The following is an 11,328-nucleotide window of genomic DNA, read 5'->3' on the forward strand; positions in this document are numbered from 1 at the left end:
TAATGCACTTGTTTTTGTTTACTGCATCATTCCAAATGTCTTCATTCATAGTCTTGCTGATTAATCCTAAATGTAAATACCATGAAAACCATGAAACCAAACTTTGACTGGTAGTGTAGTTTAAGACGGTAGTTTATGCTCCACGTGATCTGTTTTACCATGACAAATAATTTGTGTTGCAAAAAACACATTTTTTCCTTATTTCACACACAAACTATCGCTCAGCGTGCTGTTTAACACAGCTATGGGTGGGTTAGCAGTGGCCACGCCTCCAGCACAAACATCCCTTCATCCGGAACGTGGTCGACTGGAGCGTGACGCCACCCCAGGCTCTGAATTCCCGACCGGGTCGGTCGGTAAGGTGGAAGGCGGCGTGCGGGACGTGCAGCGCCACCTCCTGCTTACGTGTGACGCCGTTGCCCTTTGGCCCGGCGCGGCCGGGGTGACGGAGGTCAGCACACAATCACAGGGGTGAGTGTCAGGGCGCTCTCTCAAATGTGCGCTGAGTGTTTGAGGTGCTAATCTGGTGCCGTCGTGGTCGAGTGGTCAAGCTGAATGCAGGCCGGCCTGTTTATCCGAGGGGACCGCGTTACCCAGGATTCCCTGCACAGCTGAGCCGGCCACGCTCAGCTGAGCTGTCAGCTCGCAGCGGTTACGGCGGCTGAGTGCGAGTGCTGCTCAGCGTGCGCACGCACACACACACACACGTGCACACACACACACACACACACACACACACACACACACACACACACACACACACACACACACTGAACAAACAGAAAGAGAAGTTCTTGGATTTCAGTGGTTATTTATTAAATGTAAAATATCTTTAGCACAGATTAAAAATCAGACACCTCCATCTATTTTGAACATCACGGGTTGAAAAATAAAAAGTCAACAAATATCACAACCCCATTCTGGAATACCGCGTTCAGGATTGCTAGTCCGTGAGGCTGGGCAGAGGGCTGAGGCAAATAAAAAAAAGAAGAAGAAGAAATAAACTGCACTCCTGCTGCTGCTGCTGCTGCTGGAGCTTCGAGCCAGGGAAGATAAACTCCAAATCTCTGCTACAACCTCACTGGGATGGATTGCAGAAAATGTTTTATCAGATTAAATTAACACTTTACTGCATGTTGGTGTTTTCCCTGTATTGTGACAGAGGCAGGGGCACGTGGTCGGAAAATGTTACGGTCCGGGCCGGAAAAAAAATCAATACAAAAAAAAAAAAATTGTTGAGTTTCAATTTTGCCGAGCTGCTGCGACCAGGAGGGAAATGGTTGTTTGCACCGATTTGCACTGATTTGGTTCACGCCAGGAGCTGAACTCTTCTCAAACAGTGTCCCTGGCTGAAGCTGCTGCAGCTGCTGCTGCTGCTGCTGCTGCTGCTGCTGAGCTGGAGTGCCGTCACAGAGGTCAGCTGGGGAGGGTACCCCCCGACCCAACCCCACCCTACGCCCCGCCCCGCCCCCCCACACCCTGCCCCGCTCTGCCTCAACCCTCGCTGCTGTACAAACGCCAAGTGACAACAAGTGACACAGATGGTGAGCAGAAACACAGAAGGACAGCCAAAGGAAGAGAACCACCCACAGGAGTAAGAAAACAGGAAGACTCTACACACACTGTCCAAGAGAGGATATTTCCCGACAATATGTAATATCAACTCTTTTCATTTTTATTTTTAAACTTTTTTTTATTTTTTTTTATATTTTTCTACTTTTTCAAATGATTTTTATTCATTTTTCTCCTTTTTGAAGCACATGCCATATGAGAACTTTAGGGGGGTTATAAAAGTACCTGAAAGAATTGCTAGGTGTTCAGCATGCATAGCTGTTTGTATTTACAGGTTTGTACAGAGAGGGGTGGGAGGGATGGAGGGTCAGGGGGGCAGACTGCTCTACAGTACTGGGGTTATTTACATCCAGGTCAGAGGGAGGCTCGCTGCCAGAACTTACAGATGTGCATCTTTTTGTTTTTTTTAGCTGGGGTGGGGGTGGGGGGGGTGAGTGGGTGAAGGGGCGGGGTCACATGCATGGGGTCAGAGAGCTTGTACAGCCGAGTACAACTCAGCTGGTGACACGAAAACAGAACACGGCAAAGAAACGTTTACTGCTAATTGGACAACATCACGTCACCCCCACAGGGAACCTGGAGCTGCTTGTCAAGACGCTCTCAACATGGACTGCTTGGGTTTTTCTTTGTTTGATTTTTTTTTTTCCTCTTTTTTTTTTAAATTTTACAACTGGTTATTGCGTAACAAACACTGTACAAGGACGTTTGGCGCCGCGCGTCGGTGAGGTCCTCGGGTGGTGAGTGGATGCTTGGGATTGGAAGACTTGGATGTGATCCCAGAGCCGCTCCACAGCTCCCAGTGGGGCTGCAGCCACGCTGGGTTCAGCCTGCGTGGCAGGCAGAGCTCGCTGCCAGCGCCTGGGTGTGTTCTCCTCAATTTGCCTCTATAAACATTTGTGCACTGTGGCAAAAAAGGAAAAAAAAAAAAATCTGCTCGTTTGTGACATTGCAGCAGTGCAGAGAAAGAATTTGGTGTTGTGTCGTGTTGTGTTGTGTTGTGTTGTGTCGTGTCCCCCTGAAAGGAAGTGATGGTAGCAGAGCTGGTGGATGTTCAGGGAATAAACACACAAACCAGTTTTGGGAGCTACCAGTTGATCAGATTGAAATGTTTCTGAAAGCTGCAACCTTGTCTTAGAAGAAGATGAAGGAGGAGAAGGATTTCTGCAGCCCCTCAGTATGAACCCATGTGACTGCACCTGTCATTGACTGCCAGAGAGGCTCCAGATCAGTCTGCATTCAACTCAGCAGCAACAAAATCAGGGCTCATTGTGGAAAACACACAATTTCTACAGACTTACAGGCTTTCTGTTGCGTTTCTCATGGCTTTTACACCCCTGTAGGTGTGTGTGTGTGTGTGTGTGTGTGTGTGTGTGTGTGTGTGTGTGTGTGTGTGTGTGTGTGTGTGTGTGTGTGTGTGTGTGTGTGTGTGTGTGCGTGCGTGCGTGTGTCTTCCCCTGTGATATCGCATCTCGTGTGCGACGTTTCTGTCAGCCGGCTGTGTGTTAAAGTGTGTGTCGGTGTATCAAGGTTGTTGCACCTCTCGCTAGTTCACGTGCACGTACATACGCAACCCTGTTCCTTAGGTCTGTAAACTGGCACACACACACACACACACACACCCACAATGATAGATGAGTGTGGTGGGTGGTTGAGCATGTTAATGCCTAATCTCATCAGCCTTATCTTGTGGAGGGGTTGCAGGGTCAAGTGGTGGTGGTGGTGGTGGTGGGGGAGGGGAAGGGAGGGTGGGGGGCGGGGGGAGCTAAACACTAGTAAGATAGCACAATTTACGTAGTGATCCGTGCAGCGCCGCTAAGTGGACTGTAGCAGAGCCTGGAGACACACACACATACACACACACACACACACACACACACACACACACACACACACGCACACACACACACGCACACCTTCAGAAAGGAGGGTTTTTTTATTGCCAAAGGAAAAAATTCGACTCTGCCAGTTTGCTGCATCGAGCTGGATCATCTACATGAAAGTATTTTATTTTTTCCCCCACTATCAATATTTCCCCTCGCAGCTGGACCCCAGTTTGTTAAAGGTGGAAGACACACAAGACGAAGCTGCTTTGAAAGTCGCTCCCAGTTCAAGGGGGCGTCAGCGAGCTCGCTTGAAACGGCGTTTAGCTTTCAGACGAGCCGCAATATCAGATGCCCTAAACCAGACGGTGGTGGGATGGGGGAGGAGGTTGGGGGAGAGGGGGGGAGGGGGGGGTGGCGTGGTGAACCGCCGAGCGCGTGCGTTGGTGCGAGCGAGCGAGTGAACTCACAAACGCGCAAGACACTGCTTGGCATTTGTGTGTCTTTGATACGGCGACATGTAACGTGGCTGCAGTTTATCTTCCTGCTGGCAGGTGAGACAGACGGCGGCACACACACACACACACACACACACACACACACACACACACAGACGCTGCCGTTTCATCTGCTGCGTCGCCGCTCTGTCATCACGCTGCCTTTCAAAGAGCCTCAATCTGCTGCTGCCACCCAGGAACTTTACCTCCAGCTCCGAAAGGGCTTGTGTGTGTGTGTGTGTGTGTGTGTGTGTGTGTGTGTGTGTGTGTGTGTGTGTGTGTGTGTGTGTGTGTGTGCGTGCGTGTGTGCGTGTGTGCGTGCGAGAGAGTGAGAGTATTTCTTAGAATCTGAGTGAGTTTTTCACTCCTGGTGTTTGTGTTTTTGTGTGGATTGTGTTGTTCTTGTGCGCTGTGCGTTACTGTGAAAGTGCTCCAGAGCTGCGCGGCTGCTGCTGCTGCTGCCACTCGCTCTCACAGCAGCTTTAAGAAGCCATTCAAACCGCTGGCCTGCCTCACTGCTGCATGGTGTGTGTGTGTGTGTGTGTGTGTGTGTGTGTGTGTAGAAGTGTTGGCTTGTCTTCTGGATGCCAACATTCGCCCTCCGTCTCTGCCGTCCCCCTCACCGCCCCTCACCGGGAGATAAAGCGCCGAGCCATTTCACGCGGCCGTGTTGAAAGTCTCCTCCCGCGCGGCAGTTTGCGGGAGGAGCTGTCACAGCGGCTCTGAGCCGCAGCCGCAACATGAAAGATCCCTCTGTGAGCGCCCGGCTGATGTGTGTAATTCTCTGTGACATGTTTATTCTGCCGCAGTCTCAACTTTCATTTTCAGATGTCACAGGAGTACCCCCGCGAATAATAACCCCCCCCCCTGCTAATTACCACTGGATGGGACGGCGTGTATTAGCGCAACTTAGCAGGTTGTGCGTCCAAAATAATGCGACGACATGAAGCGGATCAGACGTCCTGCTGCTTGGACTGACTGTCACACTTAGAACTTATGCAGAGGAGGTCAAGGAAAGTGTGTGTGTGTGTGTGTGTGTGTGTGTGTCCAAATCGCCTGTGAAAACGTCACCTATTGTGCGTCTATTAATAACCAGCTGTTGATTTTTTTTTTTTTTTAACACAGACGGGTGCAGAGTTGCACTGCCAACCTCACACTCTCGTACATATTCATAAGCGGAGCGTCAATGTTGAACAGGCGACTCCCATCCGTTCGGGCTCCTACAGTCCTTTCAGTTTTCTAACTTGTCCATCTTCTCACCTGGTGTCAGTCTGTACATCTGCATCATTCACATGGTCCCATATAGCCAGAGGTTCTGTACACAGCAGGTAGAGAAATAAATAAATATGTATATAGAAATATAATATTTACAATGGGAGGGAAGGAGCGGTGAGGTGGGGGAGGGGCTTATGCTTTTCCCTTGAGCCAGTCAGTAGTCACAGTAGGGTGTGTGTGTGTGTCAGAGAACATGTGGACGTCGTCGCTGTTTGTCCTCTTTGTCGTCTTCGTCTCCTCCAGCAGTCCTTCTCCCCTCACCCTCACCCTCACCCTCACCCTCGGTCTGCTCTCCTCCTGTGTCTCCGCAGCAACAGGGCGCTGCCACCACCGTCTACTGCGCCGTGGCTCCCGAGCTGGAGGGTCTGGGCGCCATGTACTTCAACAACTGCTTCCGTTGCCTGCCGTCCGTGCAGGCGCAGGACCAGAGCGCCGCCACCGCCCTGTGGGAGCTGAGCGAGCAGCTGGTGTCGGAGCGCTCCGCCGCCGGCATACAGGCACTCTGATTGGACGGGAGGTTCCCACCAGGAGGAAGGAGAGGAGGGGATTTTAAAAAGTCAAGTTGGTGCGAAGTGGATGGAAGAAGGTAACTGGACTCTGTACACTGGCAGGGAGCACCACAGTCCTCCTGGATTGGTCTTGGTGGAGGTGGGTGGAGGTCACCAGGTGCACAGTGCAGGTGGGGGGCGGGGGAGGGGGGCTCTCAGCGGTGTTCAGCTCTGCTGTGGTAGTTTACAATGACGGGTGGGGGAGGGGCTGGAGTGATTGAGGGATAGTCTTCTTCTAAATAGTGGGTGATAAACTCTGAGCAATATGCATCTGTCCCAGTGCACTGCACCACTGCACCACTGCGCCATCCACTGGCTTCTGAAGCCCTGCAGTCACCAAGTCACTTCATCCCGGCTGGACGGTGGAAATACAGCTTGTTTCTATATGAACACTAGCAGAGGTTGGATTGTGGTGGCTGTTTACTGTACATGATCTCACAATAGCTTTATTTCTTATCAACATCCCCTATTTGTTTGCTGTACATGTATTTACAACATCCTGATTTCTGGCCGTGTGCTAAATGGGGAAGGGGAGGCGGAGGGGTTGGGGGGCTTTGGGGAGGGGGTGGGGGGGGTGCGGGTTGGACATCATCTGGTTCCTAAGTTTCTGTCGTCTAAACTCAGTTTGGTCTCAGTGAGAATTTGAAGGGATTCTTTGATGATTCTTGTAGCAAATTAGGATGGTGGAGATTTTCCTCTCCTGTCGTCCCGGTTTTTTGACCCTCCCCCCCCCCCCCCTTTCCTCCACTTGTTGATTTCAGCGTCCCTTTGTTTTTGTTTTTTATAAAAAATTTCCCCATAATCGCTGTTTGTGTATTAAACTCTTGACTCTGTAATTGTGGTAGATTGGTTGCGTTGATTCCGCCGTCGGGATGCTTTTGAGACATTGTGCTTTACGGCAGTCTGGGTGCTGTGGGTTGTTCTTGAAACGTCAGCATTCCAGTGTCATGATATCTGTTTAAAAGAAGAAGGAAAGGGAAGAGAAAAGAAATGCAAAGATTTAATAAAGATCTGTTTCACAGTCCTGCAGTGGAAAGTCAATCATTAACGCAGAAGCAGTTTGAGGGAGAGACACATGGTCCCTCCGTCTCACACACACACACACACACACACACACACGTCCAGGTGTCTTATCACTGTCCTTTCACAGTTGCGTGACATACTTGGAAAAGAGAGTGTGCAAACACACACACACACACACGCACGTACATGCACACACACTCGGAGACACGTTGACTCAGTCCCAGCAGGTGAACTGACCAGGGAGAAACAAGGAGACATCAGTCATGCTGCTGCAGCTCCTTCAGACCAGACAGACAGACAGTCTGACTGACATACTGACAGACAGACAGACAGACTGACTGACTGACTGACTGAAGTGGTCAGATCGAGCGTTAAAGCACATTTCCAGGATTTTCCCCCCCGTCGCTGTCCGTGGTGCTGATCCTGCTCCGGCTCCTGGCACTGAGCTTCTCTGCTTGTCTCAACAATCCAGGGAAACGCAGAAGAGGGCCCACAAGTTGCCTGCATGTACATCATTTACTGGAGTAATTTCTTCTGTGTGTGTGTGTGTGTGTGTGTGTGTGTGTGTGTGTGTGTGTGTGTGTGTGTGTGTGTGTGTGTGTGTGTGCTCTTCTGGGCCTTGACACCAGCCTCAGTGTGTCAGTGCCTGTGTCAGCATATAGCAGGAGTCTCTCCCAGTCAGCTGCCAGGTGGGCTGCAGAGTTTTCTGACTCCGCACTCATTATCAGGAATCCATCACTAATATTTTACCCATTTTAAAACCCCTCATTATGTAAAATACACTTCATCCATGTTTCCTAACCAGACTGTTTGCCTCAAAAACCTGGCGATGAACTCAAGAGGACTGAGAAAACTTCAACCTTCTTTTGCTTTCGCTACTTTCAGAAAGTGGGTGGAAAAAACAACATTTTGGGAAACCAGCCATTTGTGATGTCACACAGGGAACTGTTACAACAGCACAATGCTAATTTTTCTTTATCATTGCTCCTTTGTCCACTGCAGATAGATACTGAAGACATCAAATATATGAGCAAGCTATACAGGTGCTACCCGAAAAATGAGAACATCAAGTAAAAGTTATTTTATTTTGGCAATTTAACATAAAAGATGAAACCAACAAATTTTATTGAGCCATTCCACACAAATTGACATCTCAAGCAGTTCCTTGTTGTAACTTTGCTGATTAAGATTTTCAGCTTATTAAAACCACAAACCCACAAACTCAGACAATTATTCTAAAATTTGAGTTGTTTTTTTTTTAAGCTGCAAAACCTGATCAGCAAAATCCAAAGAAATAAAAACTTGAAATATATTGATTTGCATATTATTCCTTTATATAATATGTCACATTCACCTTTTAAGTTGAATTGCAGAAATACAACAACCTTTTCAGGATATTCTAATTTTCTGGGTAGTACTATAAATATGCTTTTTGTGGAATGTGTCTATTTGGAAGAATTTAAATATAAAACGTGTTTGAGTTATTTTACGCTTTCATTGTTTCCTACATAACTCCATATGTAGTTTTGATGCCTTCAGTGAGAAACTGCAATGTCAGTAGTCATGAGAATGAAAGAAAAGACATTCAATTCATAGGCTGGGTCCAAACTATTGACTGCTAGTGTGTGCGTTAAAGCATCAGGTTGCAGAAGACCAACCACACAGGGTGAACTGTCATCATCTTTTTGTAATGTTGTGTTGATGAGTGATTGTGTGCTGCTGCTCCACTGGAGTCCCCGTGTGAATTTTGCGGGAGTGAGACATCATGGCGTTCACTCCAACCAGCGACGCCTCTGCCTCAGGAAAGCCCAAGGAAGCGGACGGAGCTTTTGAGGAGTCGTTCGATCGGAGGAGGAGCCGAAGAGCCGCGACACAAAGGAGCGGAGGAGCGTCTTCACAACAACAAGCAGCAGGCAGGCAGACGTCTGCGCTGCGGCGCACTGCGGCTGCATGCTGATCCATGGCTGTGGAGGGCGGGGGAGGGGCGGTCCAGCCTGGCTTTCATACAAAGTCCTATTGATCAGCCTGTATCGGAATCATCTGATAGCTAATCAATGGGCTACACTTCCTCCCGGCCAGCAGGGAGGAGGAAGAGGCAGAGCTTTCACCAGGGTGAGACCTTGATCCTTTGACCTGCACACGCACACACACACATACACACACACACACGCACACACACACACACACTCTGGCTGTCTTCACGTGTCTTTATCCCTGTTGCACTAACAGTATGAGACCATATAACAGGCAAAAACAGGTGTAAAGCCAACGAGCAGTGTGTGTTACAATGTTATTTCAATTACTGGAATTCACGGCTGATCTTTTTTAACTCCCCGCCGCCGTCACAGGGCTTATTTCAATTTGGCCCGTAATTGTTTACGACCGACCGTTTCATTTTCCATTATTGTTTTTATTTCTTCCTGTGATTAATTTCTCATCCGCAAGAATAATTATGAGACGATTGATTTGATTATGCCTTTGTTCTCCTTCTATCGGCTCCATTGACCGAGGGAATGCCGTGTTGCCATTTCGAGTGGATATATTTAATGATCACAATCAATGTTAAAGCTCTCTCCAGACTGGACTAACTCAATAAATATCTGCCGGGAGGAAATTTACCATCTAACTACAGCGGGCAATAAAGTCTTTCTCCCCCTGCTCTCTTTCCACTCTCTCTTCAGCGGATGACATTGTGATTCAAACTGTTGATCAATTTTCATAAAGTGCCACTGTGGAGTCGATGGGAATATGATTTCTTTTCAATATCTGCTCTTGTACTCTGTTCACTGACGGCCTCTTTCTTCCCTGGAACCTCGACATCTTTCTGTGTTTGTTTTTTTTATATGGAAAATTAGTTTTGAAATTTCTCTTAAATTTATATATTTTTCAAAGTGATGCTTTTCCTGAACTAATTGTATTATACGGGCCTAATATGTAAGATTTACATGGATATTTTGGCTGCTGGAATAACCATTGTATTTTCCTTCTCTTCTAGGTGTTTTTTTTGTTTGTTTGTTTTTTTGCCTTGCCTTGGGCTCTGCACCTGATAAAAATCATTCTGCTTTTTCCACCCTGAGGTTCGCGGCTTTTATCTGACACTCTGGGCCTGTAAACAGATTTTTCTAAACTCTAATTCACACTTGTGCGTCTCTTGTGTGTAGCAGCATCCAGACCAGTAACCCTTTCATTATTCACTCGCTTTAAAAAGGGCACAGTGCCTTGAAAAAGATATATATATATATATATTTTTTTTTTCATGGCAGCAAGTGTGTCGTTCCAATTAGTCCTTATCATCGAGAGCGTTTGCCAGCCGCGTGGCGACACCACGCAGCCGATGGCACGCTCGCTCTTTCCTTTGCTCTTTTTTATCTCACAAGCGCCATTGATAACATTTGGATTCCGGTCGCAGTGATTCACTGAGTCTCATCACTGAGTCTCATCACTATCGCATGCTCTTATTTCTCCCCGTTGATCAGCTGCGCACAATATACAACTTGCTTTGTTTTTTATTTTATTATTTTTATTCAAGTCCCGACACGACACCTTTGAGGAAATTCTTCCAGTCCCCCCAAATCCCAAGTGAGTCCTCGCCGCTCGACAGCGTGACCTTGTAAACCCTGAGTTATTTCACGTAGCCTTTGTGTGAGGATAAAAACGAGGGGGGAAGAGAGGGATGGCCACGGTGGGGAGCGGAGGAAAAACAAGGAGACGCTCGCCGTCTGTCTGTCACTGCTTTCAAACGCAAAGGAAAAAATAAAAAAAAACGAGCACTTGGGCTGAAGTACAATTATTAGCCTCCGTCTGGAGATCCATCACGCTGCAGAGGGGAGGTGGGGGAGGAGGAAGGGAGCAAAAGGTGGAGTGGCGGAGGAGGTGGGAGCTTGAGAAGCGCCACTGAAGGAAGTAAGAAAAGAGGGCTGATAGTCTGTGAGTGTCGGGCCGGAGGTAAAGAAAAAAGAAAAACTGGCAGGGCGAGAGCTGCTGTACGCAGAGGGGAATCAAGAGAGGAGGGGGAGGAGGAAGAGGGGCGGGATGGAGGGATGGAGGGATGGAGCGGGGCCGAGGTAAAGGAAGGCAAAATGAAGTAAGAGGATTTGTCAGGCCAGCGGTTGGTGGCAGTAATAAAACCTGCTAATCTGGGCGCTGGGCGACGCTCGGCTGCTCCCACACTGACTCTCCCCCTGCACGGCCCACTCTAGCAGCCAGCCGGCCAAGCCAAGGTCACACACACACACACACACACACACACACGCACGCACGCACACACACTCGTGCATGTGTGTGTGTGTCAGTGCTCTCAGCCACCAGCTTCTTCTTTTGCTCCTCTCACACATTCCCTTCTCTCTCCGCCTCACTTGCCCCCTTGTTATGGCATTCCGCAGACCCCCTCCCCCCCACCCCCACCCTACTTCTCCCCAGCCATGTTGATTTTGAAATCTCATTTTTCTCCCCTTCCTTAACTGGCTCCGCCGCGCCAATCAATACATATCAAAAGCGTTCCATAAATACATCTGTCAGCAGCAGATAGCGGCGGTGACGACGGAACTCGTCTGCTGGGGGCCACCGTCAGGGCGCAGGGGATGTGGCGTGTTT

At 48.7% G+C, this 11,328-nt stretch overlaps 2 protein-coding genes and 1 long non-coding RNA gene across 3 annotated transcripts in view; 1 reads left to right on the forward strand and 2 right to left on the reverse strand.

The window, feature by feature from the left end:
* Positions 1 to 6,238, forward strand: part of wwox (WW domain containing oxidoreductase) — a 137,044-nt gene extending 130,806 nt beyond the window's left edge. The window contains exon 9 of the mRNA XM_076049207.1: positions 5,476 to 6,238. Within this exon, the coding sequence (XP_075905322.1) occupies positions 5,476 to 5,670 (195 nt within the window). The 3' untranslated portion in view covers positions 5,671 to 6,238. The remainder of the gene's footprint in view (positions 1 to 5,475) is intronic.
* On the reverse strand, positions 1,636 to 5,435 carry LOC142903525 (uncharacterized). The gene is made up of 2 exons (XR_012929261.1): positions 5,055 to 5,435; positions 1,636 to 2,473 (listed from the first exon to the last, which is right to left on the reverse strand). It is a non-coding gene; the product is annotated as an uncharacterized LOC142903525 (long non-coding RNA).
* Positions 6,239 to 6,483: 245 nt separating the features above from the next.
* LOC142903523 (transcription factor Maf-like) overlaps positions 6,484 to 11,328 on the reverse strand; it is a 42,675-nt gene continuing 37,830 nt past the window's right edge. Inside the window, exon 3 of the mRNA XM_076049206.1 lies at positions 6,484 to 6,666. The gene's annotated coding sequence lies outside the window, so the exon portion shown is untranslated. The remainder of the gene's footprint in view (positions 6,667 to 11,328) is intronic.

The sequence above is a fragment of the Nelusetta ayraudi genome, unplaced genomic scaffold (assembly GCF_046127955.1).
Source record: "Nelusetta ayraudi isolate G7.1 ecotype Tasmania unplaced genomic scaffold, CSIRO-AGI_Nayr_v1 ptg000111l, whole genome shotgun sequence".
Classification (NCBI taxonomy): Eukaryota; Metazoa; Chordata; class Actinopteri; order Tetraodontiformes; family Monacanthidae; genus Nelusetta; species Nelusetta ayraudi.